This window comes from Hyperolius riggenbachi, chromosome 12 (genome assembly GCF_040937935.1).
Source record: "Hyperolius riggenbachi isolate aHypRig1 chromosome 12, aHypRig1.pri, whole genome shotgun sequence".
In the NCBI taxonomy this organism is placed as follows: Eukaryota; Metazoa; Chordata; class Amphibia; order Anura; family Hyperoliidae; genus Hyperolius; species Hyperolius riggenbachi.
Genome location: NC_090657.1, coordinates 158,714,564 through 158,729,137, shown reverse-complemented (window position 1 = coordinate 158,729,137; position 14,574 = coordinate 158,714,564). Strand labels below are relative to the sequence as shown.

The window sequence follows — 14,574 nt, the reverse complement described above, 5'->3', positions numbered from 1 at the left end:
CTTCCTCTATGGGTACCCCGTGATATGGAATGCCTTCCTCTATGGGTACCCCGTGATATGGAATGCCATCCTCTATGGGTACCCTGTGATATGGAATTCCTTCCTCTATGGGTATCCTGTGATATGGAATGCCTTCCTCTATGGATACCCTGTGATATGGAATGCCTTCCTCTATGGGTACACTGTGATATGGAATGCCTTCGTCCATGGGTATCCTGTGAGATATGGAAGAGTCCTAAAGCCAAGTTGCACTCCAACTAGATATCTTAAAACACACTGCTTCTAGGTATGTTTGTTGTATACTACCCCACCTCTTGTTCCCCCCATTCCTTTTAGATTGTAAGCTTGCAAGGGTAGGGCTCTCTCCTCCTTTTGTGTCTTGGAAATCCTTATACATTTTATTCATCATGTTACTTTTATTAGTGTTATTACCAATTCTGTATTTTGTATCAATTTTGTATTTTGTCACCAACTACGGTATATATTTTGTATATTGGTGTATAACATTGTCTGTATTTTGTGCCCCATGTTCGTTTCTTACTTTGTACAGCGCCACAGAATATGTTGACGCTTTATAAATCAATAATAATTTGTTTAATCGCGAAAAATGATAACACAACTAAATGTTTTAAACGAATTGGGCTAAACTCAAACAGAAAAATTGTAACATGGTGGACCACCATAAGTCTCTGGTGGATCATTGGTGGTTGGGAAATAGTTTTTTTCACACACTACTTTACTGGACTTCTTAGGGACCACATATCCTCAGAAAAGTTTACACTGCCCTGAATTATTAAACATACTACCCTTTAAAACGTGTGGTTTGGTGAGGCTACTGTGCATGAGCTGCATGGGAAGCTCATGCCCTTGGGAACAGTCTTTTCTTTGCACATTGCCGAAGCTGTTGCTGGTACAAAGTCTTCTTGTCTGGCACATGAGGCCTGCCACAGAATGGTAAGAGGATGAGTAGGTTACATATGACTTCCTGAGTCTTGTCAGCCAAGCGGCCGGGAGAATATAGGGATGAGGAATGTGCTTACAGAGGCAGCGGGTTCAGGTGGTTACAGGTCATATTGGCAGGGAAGGTGAGGTGCTGACAGATGGACAAGTTCCTGCTATGAGGCAAGGAATTCTAACAATATGATCTCACTTACCTTGTTCCTGGTCTTGCAGAACTTTTATGGTGCAACTTTTTTTAACCTCCTCAGCGTTCGGTTTCTGTGGGATTTCTGTGCAAAAAGTGATCCAGTTAATTTTCATAACATTTTTTCCTTTAACTTAGAGAAACCAAGAACTGAACTTCACCCCAACCATGGTCCTGACAGTTTCCTGTCTATGAACCTCATGGTATTGTGGGAAATAGCTGTTTACAACTGTTTAAACTGCCAAAAAAAGCAAGCAGCATCTCCTTCCACTGATATCACCTGCCCGCAGTAAAAATGTCACCATGTGATAAATGTTATAGTGTAAATCAGGGAGAAGAAAGTGTTTACAATGGGCAAACACTGACTAAATCATTTATACATAATTATTGTAAAAATGATGCACTTTTCTGTTACATTATTTTCACTGGAGTTCCTCTTTAACAAAATGTGTCAAGCAAGAATCCAGTGTACATTTTGAGTTCAATATAAGTTTGAAACACAAAATCTAAACTAAATTACAAAATTACTCCCTGAAATCTCTGATAATTTATACTTCCAAGCTGCAGCTGCTCAACCTGTTCTAATACAAATGGAAAGGTGGCCATATATCTAGTGATGATGGGCAGATTCGACCAAGAGACAAATCTTTCTCTTATCGGATCTGATTAGAGAGAGAGAGATCGGTTGGCTGCCCATACACCACAGGCTGATTCCTGATACATGTCAACATGAAATCGCTCGAGAATCGGCCACTCCCGTTGCCTCGCCACTGCCCCCTAGGGTATAAATGTACTCCCATGTGTGCATTTACACATTGCCTGTCCTGTGTCGCCCACGGCGTGGTGCCCATCTGTCTTCAGAATCCCCCACAGATTGTAGGTAGGTAGCCAGGTCTAGGTGCCCCCAGTATGGGCTAGGTAGGTACAGGTGTCCCCTAGTATAGGCTAGGTAGGTACAGGTGTAACTCAGTATAGGCTAGGTAGGTGCAAGTGTCCCCCAGGATAGGATAGGTAGGTACAGGTGTCCCCCAGGATAGGATAGCTAGGTACAGGTGTTCCCCAGTAAAGGCTAGGTAGGTGACCCCCAGGATAGGCTAGCTAGGTACAGGGACCCCAGAGTATAAGTTAGCTAGGTGCAGGGGTTCCTGTACACTGTAGACAGCAATAAGTTAGTGTAAGTTCCCCTCACCCCCTGATCCCACCCTAATCCCCCCGATTCAGACACTATATACATACTAAGCCTTGTTCCAGAGATCGCTGCAGCCTCCATGCACAGCTCTGCTATCTTCCGGTATGGGGAGGATCGGGACTGACGTCATGAAGTCTGACATCATACTGGAAGATAACGGAGCTGTGCAGGGAAACTGGAGCGATTGTTGGAACAAGGCTTGGTATGTATATAGCAGCTGGATCGGTAGGATTAGGAGGGATCAGAGGTGGGGGGGGGGGCACTATTACTAACATCCCTATTGCAGCTTACATTGTACCTGAGCCTGTACACCAAGCTAACTTATACTCTGGTTCTCCTGTACCTAGGGAAACCTCCTAAGCGACACTGTACAGGGACACCGCAACTGCGGCAAAGGACATATCGGCTGCTAGGGGCTGGAGGAAGCCCCGGGTAAGTAGGTCTAATTTTTTTTTTGTCAGCTCGGATGCATCCTTTAAGGTTGTCCATTTACCTGACAAGACAAGTGTTGTAGCCCAGCAGCCCTTCAGTTTTGTTGGGGAAGCAGTGGTGGAGGCAGAAGCAGAGAAAGCAGGAAGGGGTGGCGAAAGGACAAGCAGAGGGAGAAGGAGCGGCAGGGCATTGTTCTGTTCTGTTTTGGCCTATTCAAAGAGCTCCTGACAATCATCTGTTTTAGATTGGGAGGCTGTCGATATGCCAGGAGGGGAGGTTCAGGGAATATCTTTCTCAGTCTGTGATCCTTGTGTAAAATGGGATGAAGTCCCTTAGCAATCCTCCTCAAGATTTCCAGGTGTGGGTTGTAGGTGACAACCTTTGGGACACAGCCCTCTTCCAGGTTTTGTTTATATTTCAGGAGCCTAGCCCTAGGGATGATGTTAGCTTTACTGATTTTGGGCCTCAATCATAAGAAGAGAAAATGTTCTTAAGGTGCTCCAAGTGTTTGTCTCTGTCATCCCGTCAGAATTGGATCTGGTTGCACCTTATTACTTGGTTGTAAATTATGGAGTTCTTTATGTGCTTGGGGTGGAGCCTGTCATACCTGAGGTACGTGGGACGGTCTGTTAGTTTGCGGTACATCGACGTTTGTAGGCTGCTCCTGCTCCCCCCCCCCCCCCCCCCCCCGATGTATATGGTGATGTCCAGAAAGTTCATCTCTTTTTTTTTTATATATATATATTTTATTGAACTTTTCAAATATATTCAACATACAAAACATTACATAACCCAAGTACCTCCCACACCCCTTCCCACAGTCTTTCCAGCGCCCCCCCCCCCCCCCCCAAATCGACCCTCCTCCCTCCACCCCACATTGTATTCATAATAAATATGGAATATCTCCAATTGGCACTTGAGAAACTTATGGCTGAATCAAATATCAATATCAAAAGTTTTTAACCATTTTTTCCACACCTTATAAAAAATTTTAACAGAACCACGATTTTCATATACATTTTTATAAAATTGGTAAATCGAGATTTACAGAAGATTTAAATTCTGCAATAGAGGGCGCTTCTGGTCTCTTCCATGCAAGAGCAATTGCTTGCCTAGCATAGAAAAGCAGGAGCTTAGCAAGAAATAATTTTTTGTCACTAAGAGTGGTATCCCCAAAGTGGTTGAGTAACATAGCGACAGCTGTGAAAGGGATCTGCGGACCAATCACCTCTGCTAACAGATCATGCACCTGTGACCAGAACTGCTTAATCCACCTACATTCCCAGAAGATATGGAAGAATCCTGCTCCCTCTGCCTTACATCTCCAGCATGCGTCCTCAACATTAAGCCCCATTCAGGAGAGTCTTCGGGGAGTGTAATATACCCTATACAAGTATTTTAATGCACTTAATTTGTGTTTAGCTGCTATTGGAATTTTAAGAAAGTCTACTACTAATCCTTCCCAGTCTTTGAGGGACAGATCTGGAAAGTCTATTGTCCATGCTGCTTGGGCTCTATTGGGCAGTTTGGAAGGGTGTGAAATGAAAATACCGTATAGTTGAGATACAATCCCAGTGAGACCAGAGTGCATCATTGTTTTTTCCATTTCGCTGGAATACAATTGTATTGGTAGGTGATAAAATTGTGTCTCAAACGCATGCCGGAGCTGCAGGTAGAGAAAAGCCCAAAATTACTTACGGTAATTTCTTTTCCAGAAGTCGGAAGGACAGCAACCCTGAGACATGTCTCCCTCCACATTCACTGGACAGGAACTAGATTAAACAATTTGCATAATTAGGTAGGCAGGGCACACACATGTATATATATATCGTTATGTCCTTACCCCCTCAGTTAATAAAAAAGACTCCGCACATAATGATGCTTCCAATAACTTTTAATAAGAATAGCGGTGGGTAGTAAGGGTGCTGTCCTTCCGACTTCTGGAAAAGAAATTACCGTAAGTAATTTTGGGCTTTCCCAGAACGTCTCAGGACAGCAACCCTGAGATGAAAAACAAGAAATAATATTTAGGGAGGGATTACAGCCTGCAACACTTTTCTGCCGAACGTTAAGTCGGCACTAGACAATACATCTAGCCTATAATGTCTCACAAAGGTGTTCTGACTTGACCAGGTGGCTGCCTTGCAAATTTGCTCAACTGATGCTCCTGCCCTCTCTGCCCAGGAAGTTGATACTGCTCTGGTAGAATGAGCCCTGACCGCCGAAGTCAGCTGTTTGCCTTGTTGAGCATAAGATAGAGATATAGCCTGCTTGATCCATCTGGCTATGGTTGATTTTGAGGCCTGTTTACCCCTGAACTTTCCGGCAAATAATACTAATAATGCATTGGAAGTCCTCCAGGACTTAGTGCGCTGAAGATACTCCAGAACACATCTTCTAACATCTAGGCAATGTAACTTCTGTTCCTTCTGATTGGAAGGGTTATTACAAAAGGAAGGCAGAAAAATTTCTTGAGATCTGTGGAATTTCGAAACAACCTTAGGTAGGAAGGAGGTATCTAGACGAAGTGTAATTCTGTCGTCACTTATAACACAATATGGTTCGAGAATTGACAATGCCTGCAATTCCCCCACTCTTCTGGCTGACGTTATTGCTAGAAGAAAAGCAGTTTTGATAGTTAAAAGTTTATCAGAACTATCCACTAATGGTTCAAAGGGTGGCTCACATAGCCCCTGTAGCACAGTGTTCAGATCCCAAGATGGCACTCTACTATGGATTGTAGGTCGAATCCTCCTGAGTGCTTTGAAGAATCTGATGATATCTTCTTCCTCTGCCAATTTTCTGTCAAGAAAGACTGTTAATGCTGAAACTTGTACCTTCAATGTACTACTACTTAGACCTTTCTGGAATCCATCTTGAAGAAATTCTAAAACTGAATTGGAATGACCAGTATCTCTAGAATTCGCCTCACACCAATTGTTGTATACCCTCCAGGCTTTAGAGTATATTTGGCGCGTCACCTTCTTCCTGCTTTGTAACAGTGTTTCCGATAACCTATTAGAAAATCCCTTACTTTTCAGTATTCGCCATTCAGGCTCCATGCTGAAAGATGAAGAAGGCTCAGATTGGGATGCACCGCTGGTCCCTGAGTTAACAGGTCCTCTTGATCTGGAAGGATCAGATGATCCGTAGCTAATCGTTGTAGCAGAGCAAACCACGGTCTTTTTGGCCAAAACGGGACAATCAAGATTGCTTCCGCCTGGTCTCGATAGATTTTGTTCAGTACTCTGGAAATCAAATGTAGAGGCGGAAAAATGTACATTCTGTGATAACTCCAGCTGATCGAGAAGGCATCTACTACCCATGGTTCGTCTTGGGGACAAAGAGAGCAAAACATCCGGCATTTCGCATTGCTCTTTCTGGCGAATAAGTCCACTTGAGGAACAATCCAGTGTTCTGTCAACTGATGAAACACCCGGTCGTTGAGACTCCATTCGTCCTGGGACAGACTGCATCTGCTCAGGTAATCTGCTAGGCAATTTAGTGTCCCCTTCAGGTGAACCGCTTTTATAGACTTGAGACTGCGCTCTGCCCAATGCAGAATCCTTGATGCCTGCTGTTGCAGTGACTTGCTTCTTGTGCCTCCCTGGTGATTTATGTATGCCACCACTGTACTGTTGTCTGTACGTATCGTCACGTGGGTTTTCCATATCTGTATCTTGAATGCTAGTATGGCTTCCCAGACTGCTTGCAGCTCTCTGCTGTTCGAAGACCTGTTGCTGATCCGGCTTGACCATTGTCCCTGAGCTGTCAGAGAGTCCAGATGCGCTCCCCATCCCCAAGAGCTCGCATCCGTTGTTATGATGTACTGGGTTGGAAACTCCCAAAGATTCCCTGTTGACAGATGTTGTGGCTCCGTCCACCACAGTAGTGACTGCTTGACACTCCAAGGAATCATCACTCTCTTGTCCAGGGAGGAGAGATGCTTGTCCCACTTTGATAGGATCCAACTCTGGAGACTTCTGGAGTGGAGTTGACCCCACTGTATTGCAGGGAAAGATGAGGTTATTGTGCCCAATAAGGCCATCGCTTTCCTCAAGGATATTGTTTTCAGACTCTGAAAAGAGAAAACAGACTTTAACAACAAGGAAGATTTTTTGTCAGGTAGAAAAAGTCTCTTATTTGTAGTACATATCTCAAACCCCAAAAATTCCATCTTTTGGAGAGGCTGAAAGGACGATTTTTCCCAATTAATTAACCACCCCAATGTCTGAAGGAAGTCTATGGTGGACTGAGTCTGGGATCCCACTAACTCAACAGAAGGTCCCCAGATAAGTAAATCATCCAGGTAAGATATTACTTGAACAGACTGAAGCCTAAGCCCTGCCAAGACTTCTGCCATGATTTTTGTGAATAGCCATGGAGCCGATGATAACCCAAAGGGAAGGGCGACAAACTGAAAGTGTCTTACCTCTCCTTCTAACACCACCGCAAATCTCAGGAACTGTTGTGATTCCAGATGAATCGGCACATGCAAATACGCATCTTTTAGATCCAATGATGTCAGATAGGAGCTGTCTTGTAGTAGGTTCAATACTGAGCGGATGTTGTCCATCCGAAACTTTCTGTATCTTACTGCGGTGTTTAGCCTTTTTAGGTTTAAGATGAACCTGTAACTCCCTTGAGGTTTCTTTATTAGAAAGACTGGGGAGTAAAACCCCAGTGTTTCTTGACATTTTGGGACTCTCCGTATAACCCTTTTTTCCAATAGTAAGCTTACTTCTGACTGGAGGGCCTGGGCCTGAACTGGAGCTCTTGGGGAAGGGGTCACCCAGAATTGAGATGGTGGTGGGGCTATAAACTCTATCTTGTACCCCTGGAGAATAATGTTCAGTAACCACTTGTTTTCGAACTTTAACTGCCACTGTTCGAAAAAATGAGCTAGTCTGCCCCCCACTGGAATTCTGGCGTCATTGTTTTGTTGGTTGACCTGTAGAGGTATATGGAGTACTGGGTTTGGAACGCTGGGACTTGTTGGGAATCCATCTTCTTCTCTGGTTCCCCTTGTTTTCCTGTTCGCTTTTCCCTGAAACACGAAAGGAACGGTTAGGGCGGAAAATCTTTCTTTTATATGGGAAATTTTTCTTTTTATCAGCGGACCTCTCAAGTGTTTCTTCTAACTTGGTTCCAAATAACAAGCCCCCTTCACATGGAATACTACACAATTTTGATTTAGATGAGGTATCTCCCTGCCATGTTTTCACCCAGATTCCTCTTCTGGCAGAATTAACTAGGGCTGTGGTTCTTGCTGTGAGTCTGACTGAATCATCAGCTGCATCTGATAGATAGTTTGTTGCATGTAAAATTTTTGGGAAAAAATTCAAAAGTTCCTCCCTAGATACCCCTGAGGCTATCTGAGACTGGACTTCTACTAACCAAATTTTTAAAGATCTTGCTACCGCTGTAGATGCAATAGAGGGTTTGAAATTTAAAGATGCTGCTTCCCATGCCCTCCGCAAAATATTGTCCATTTTCTTATCGATAGGGTCTTTTAAACTACCAAAATCTTCGAATTGAAGATCTGATCTCCTGGATACTTTAGAAAGAGATGGGTCTAGTTTGGGTGCAGTCCCCCAAAACCTTTGGTCTTCAGGGCTATAAGGATATCTTTTATTTAGTGATTTAGGCCAGAAAGCCCTCCTATCTGGATTATCCCACTCTTTCCTGATAATCCCCTTAAGACTACTATGCACTGGGATGAAAGTCACTTGGGGTTCTGACAATGTTTCATACATCTGATCTAATGGAGATAAAGTCTTTTGCTCTATAGTAATACCCATGGCTTCATGCATGGCTGCCAATAACTCCTTCATAAAGTCAGTGGAAAAAGCAAATTTCTGATTCTTTACAGTTTTTTCAGCAGATTTTTCAGTCTCTGAGGGTATCTCTTCCAGAGATGAAATATCCAATTCCCCTTCTGACATTTCTGAATCTTCAGAATCGTCATCTTTCCTTTTCCTTTTTAAAGTAGGGTCCCCTATGGGAACTGAACCTGAAGGACCTGGGATATCTGATACTGCCGGGGCTGCAGAGACTGCTGCAGGCACTGAAGGCATTTGTACATTAGATACTGCAACCTCTGGAACCTTGATAGTCTGCACAGCAGACGAAATTTCAGATCTAATCCATCCTTTTAATTCCTTTAACATAGTGGGGGTTTCTTCTCTAACCACCTTTTTAGTACAATCTTGGCATAATACTTTTGAAGAGGATGACATATAATTTCCACATATAGCACATTTTTTCCCCGATTTATGTGTTGCTTTAGAACCAGCATGTGGTGTAGTCTTGTCAGTTTTATCAGGTTTATCAGGCTTGTCAGGCTTATCAGCTTTGTCTTGTCTTGACCCAGATTTGGAATCTGATCTTTCCATTTTAGGCTGTAATAAAACAAATAAATACCAGCCATTAGCTCAGCCAAGCCTAATAACCCTCCTAAGGGATATGTAAACAATTACCACAATGTTACATACCAGAGAGGGTACGGAACTTGTCTCCACAGAGCCCTGGGAGGAAGATCCACCGGCAGCCTCCATAGTCAAACACAAAGTGAGACTAGGACATCAGCTTAATAGCTGATTTAAATAATTGCTTAATGCCCAACCCTTCTTGCATTATGCAAACGTTAATTCCTACCTGCTGTAGTAATCCCCTTAGCGTTCCTCCAGGCAATCCCCTGCAGCTGAGTGTGATGTGTCAGCAGACGCTGACTTCCATGCTGCAATGGCCGCTGGAACGCACGCCGGGTCAGGAACTTCCTGCTTCCGGCTTTCCGACTTCCGGTCACGTGAGGCGCCAGTCACGTGACCCTGGGGCGGGCAACTTCCGGATTCAGACGCCGCTTGTCCTCCGAACACAGCACAGGGGGAGAGGCCAGTGCGTGTAGCATGACCCCGCGCTGAGACAACTAGCCAGCGCCGACAAAGGGGATCACACCAGCCGCGGCTCCTGTGGACTCACATGGGTGGCCAGCCTTACCCCCTACATCTAGCATCCTGCTGGACAGGAAAACAACTGAGGGGGTAAGGACATAACGATATATATATACATGTGTGTGCCCTGCCTACCTAATTATGCAAATTGTTTAATCTAGTTCCTGTCCAGTGAATGTGGAGGGAGACATGTCTCAGGGTTGCTGTCCTGAGACGTTCTGGGAAATTGAGCTTTTAATACAATAAATGGCAAGAGTCCCTGCTCTCCCACAATATCTCTTAATTTAAGGATACCTTTATTCGCCCATACAGAGGGATCAGGAATTGTAGTAAATTCTTTCAAACTGACATTGTTCCTCAAAGGGGTATGCAGAGACCATTGATTATCTTTTAGCAGAAAGCGTTGAGCTATTTCCCAGACCCGTGCTGTAGTCTTCATTGGAACTGTCAGGGAGGGAATGGCTTTAGGACCACGGTATGGAAGGGCAGATAGTGCCATGTAAGATCCTATATAGGTGGCTTCTAATACTGTCGCTGGATTATATATAAATTGTTGAAACCACCAATAGATCGTATCTAGGACTGCTGCCTAGTAATCAAATTTAAAATTTGGCAAAGCCAGTCCCCCCCTCTCAACAGGCAGCTGAAGAGTGGACAGGGCAATTCATGGAGTTGATGAGCCCCAAAGAAAGGAGGTAATTAGTTTGTTGATAGCAGAGAAGAAGCAGTTTGGTATTAAAACAGGTGTATTTCGAAATACATAAAGAAAACGTGGTAGAATACACATTTTTATTAAATTAGCTCTACCTATAAGTGACAAAGGTAAGGTGCTCCAGGTGCGGAGTTTGGTTTTAACATGGTTTTGTAGCGGTAACACAGGAAGTTACTTTTGGGGATATTTCTATCCCGAGGTATGTTATCTGTGTAACTGTCTGTAGTGGCGCAGTAATAGCTGGGTGTTCCGGCAGAGGATCTAGGGGTAAAAGCAACGACTTAGTCCAATTTATCTGCAGGCCTGAGAATTCGCCAAACGTGGATATAAGATTGAGTGCCGATGATAAGGAATCGTAGGGGTCTGCTAGATATAGTAATAAGTCATCGACATACAATGAGACTTTTTCCTCCAGATTTGATATGCGTAAACCTACTATATTTTTATTAGACCGGAGGGACGCCGCCAAAGGTTCCATCGCAAGTGCAAAAAGAGCAGGTGAAAGTGGACACCTCTGGCATGTACCCCGGCCTAAGTTGAAGAAAGAAGAAATTCTCCCCCCAGTTCGTACACGTGCTCGTGGAGTGTAGTATAAAGCTTGAATATATTTAATAAAATTTTCCCCAAATTTGAATTTATTAAGCACCTCCCATAAGTAGGCCCATTCTACTGTGTCAAAAGCCTTCTCGGCATCTAATGACGCAATTACCCTAGTCCCAGCATTGTCATGTGTGATAGAAAGATTAGTCATGAGCCGTCTAAAGATGATATCACACCCTTTTTCAGGAATAAATCCTGATTGGTCACTATGCACCAGGCTAGTGATAAAAGTATTTAATCGGGTGGCAAGAACCTTTGCTACCAGAAAGTTAATCTCAGTGTGAGAGTAGGTAAGTCTCAGCTTGTTTGTGGGATGGAAGGCATTGAAGTTCCTGTGGAACTGGAGAAAATCCTCCTCAGAAGACAAATATAATCTATTAAACGGAAGTAGGCCATGGGTTTTATTTGACATGCAAGGAGGTAGTCCTCTTCAATCTTTGCCATGAAGAGATTTGCGTACTGTGGTGAAAATCGTGAGCCTATTGCCACTCCCATCTGCTGTAAATAGAGGTCCTCTCCAAAAGTGAAATAATTATGGGTGAGAATGAATCTTATCAGTCCAGCAATTGGCTTTATCGGTATGCTCCAACCCTGAAGATATTTACGACAGGCCGCAATGCCGTCAACATGGGGGATGCTCGTGTACAGGGACTCAACGTCCATTGTAGCCAGAATGGTTCCCTCAGGTACTGGGCTGATGGCTGTCAGTTGGTTCAGGAGGTGGATAACATCCTGTTTGTAGCTGGGTCTTTGACAGACAAGAGGTTTCAAGATGTTTTCCAACCACCCAGAAGGTGTCCATACACCAGGCGACTTGGCAGTCGATCGACCATCCAATTTGATTATTATAATTGAATCGGATGAAAATCGGTGCCGCCAAGTGCATGCCCGACTGACATTACGACTTTCGGGTCCAAGTTGGTCTCATTAATTGATCGGACATTCTGCAAGATGCAGGGCCGACTTGCTCAATTAGGTGCGCGGCGGTAAGGGCGACTGATATCGGGACGAGCGTCGAAGGCGACGAAACCCCTGCGCCAATTTAGGGGGAAGTCAATTAACTTATCTGTGTGTTGTTGGATGTGGGAGGAAACTGGAGTGCCCAGAGGAAACCCACGCAGACACGGGGAGAACATACAAACTCCATGCAGATATTGCCCCAGCTGGAATTTGAACTGGGGATCCAGCTGTGCAAGGTGAGAGCGCTAACTTCTATGCCACCATGCTGTCCACGGTGAATAATCATGTGATCAATCAGTTTGATCAGCTAACAAATCCATAATATGCTGATTCACTGAGATCCCTTACATACACGAGTATAGCCAGCCAATCTGGGCCTTGCGTAATCTGGTCACATCCGTTCTGCTGTAGTAACCTGGACAGAAAGCTGGTGATAAGAACCTGGGGAGTGCTAAGAGCTGGTTTCTATGAAAGTGAAAGACGTTCACCTGAATAGATCGGGCTGTACTGCTGACACTAAACATCCATTCCAGGAAGTGGCCAATTTTGTGTGAGATCCATCTATGGCCTTTAATGTGACCTGATTTTGTTCTGCAGAGAGAAGTGTGAAAGGATTCCCTGCCTGTTTGACAAACACACAACTCTTTGTGTCGGAGGTTTATAAAACTATAACTGCAGGCACTTGTACGGAAACCGCCAGCACCAGCTCCTGACGCCACATGACCGGCTATATCACCAGCATTAACCTCTCAGTGCCAGCACCAGCTCCTGACGCCACATGACCAGCTATATCACCAGCATTAACCTCTCAGTGCCAACACCAGCTCCTGATGCCACATGACCGGCTATATCACCAGCATTAACCTCTCAGTGCCAGCACCGCTCCTGACGCCACATGACCGGCTATATCACCAGCATTAACCTCTCAGTGCCAGCACCAGCACCTAACGCCACATGACCAGCTATATCACCAGCATTAACCTCTCAGTGCCAACACCAGCTCCTGATGCCACATGACCGGCTATATCACCAGCATTAACCTCTCAGTGCCAGCACCGCTCCTGACGCCACATGACCGGCTATATCACCAGCATTAACCGCTCAGTGCCAGCACCGCTCCTGACGCCACATGACCGGCTATATCACCAGTATTAACCTCTCAGTGGAAGCACCGCTCCTGACGCCACATGACCAGCTTGATCACACGTAGAATGCATTAACCCCTCAGTGCCTGCACCGCTCCCGAAGCCACATAACCGGCTATATCACCAGCATTAACCTCTCAGTGCCAGCACCGCTCCTGACGCCACATGACCGGCTACATCACACGCAGAATGCACTAACCCCTCAGTGCCAGCACCGCTCCTGATGCCACATGACCGGCTATATCACACGCAAAATGCATTAACCCCTCAGTGACAGCACCTTTCCTGATGCTACATGACCGGCTATATCACATGCAGAATGCATTAACCCCTCAGTGCCAGCACCGCTCCTGACGCCACATGACCCTCTATATCACCAGCATTAACCCCTCAGTGCCAGCACCGCTCCTGAAGCTACATGACCGGCTATATCACACGCAGAATGCATTAACCCCTCAGTGCAAGCACCGCTCCTGACGTCACATGACCCTCTATATCACCAGCATTAACCCCTCAATGCCAGCACCGCTCCTGATGCCACATGACCGGCTATATCACCAGCATTAACCCCTCAGTGCCAGAACCGCTTCTAATGCCACATGACCGGCTATATCACACGCAGAATGCATTAACCCCTCAGTGCCAGCACCGCTCCTGATGCCACATGACCGGCTATATCACCAGCATTAACCCCTCCGTGCCAGAACCCCTCCTGATGCCACATGACCGGCTATATCACACGCAGAATGCATTAACCCCTCAGTGCCAGCACCGCTCCTGATGCCACATGACCGGATATATCACCAGCATTAACTCCTCTGTGTCAGCACCGCTCCTGACGCCACATGACTGGCTATATCAAAACCCTCAAAACCCACCTTTTCCGACAAGCATATTCTCTAGCTTAGGCCATGCACCCACTAAATAACCTAATTACACACTGCCTGTACATATACTGTATACTTCCCCACCTCTTGTTTCCATCCCATTCCTTTAGATTGTAAGCTCGCAAGGGCAGGGCTCTCACCCTTTTGTGTCATGGAATGTTATTAATGTAATTGCTTGCACACTGTTAGACATTTATACATTTTAGTCATCATGTTAAATCAAATTGTAATCAGCAGTGCTGTATCTTGTATCAGTGTTCATATTTAATGTATATCATTGTCTGTATCATTATGTATCCCTTGTTTGTTTTCTTACATTGTACAGCGCCACAGAATATGTTGGCCCTTTATAAATAAATAATAATATCACACGCAGAATGCATTAACCCCTCTGTGCCAGCACCGCTCCTGACACCACATGACCGGCTCTATCACAAGCAGAATGCATTAACCCCTCAGTGTCAGCAGGGGAACGGTGGACTCACAATCATGTAAAGGCCTACATACACATACTCACTTACATACACACATCTGAAACATCACTCCTATTTA

At 44.9% G+C, this 14,574-nt stretch overlaps 2 protein-coding genes across 5 annotated transcripts in view; both read right to left on the bottom strand.

The window, feature by feature from the left end:
• The window catches only part of GNAS (GNAS complex locus), a 387,899-nt gene that overhangs the window by 310,874 nt on the left and 62,451 nt on the right, over positions 1-14,574 (bottom strand). For all 4 annotated transcript variants that reach the window (XM_068263837.1, XM_068263836.1, XM_068263838.1 and 1 more), the window contains one exon: positions 1,155-1,229. In XM_068263837.1, the coding sequence (XP_068119938.1) occupies positions 1,155-1,229 (75 nt within the window). The remainder of the gene's footprint in view (positions 1-1,154; positions 1,230-14,574) is intronic.
• On the bottom strand, positions 4,753-7,462 carry LOC137541922 (uncharacterized). The gene is made up of 3 exons (XM_068263491.1): positions 7,198-7,462; positions 5,800-6,843; positions 4,753-4,766 (listed from the first exon to the last, which is right to left on the bottom strand). The coding sequence occupies exons 1-3, from the start codon at positions 7,460-7,462 to the stop codon at positions 4,753-4,755; spliced, it is 1,323 nt and encodes a 440-aa protein (XP_068119592.1).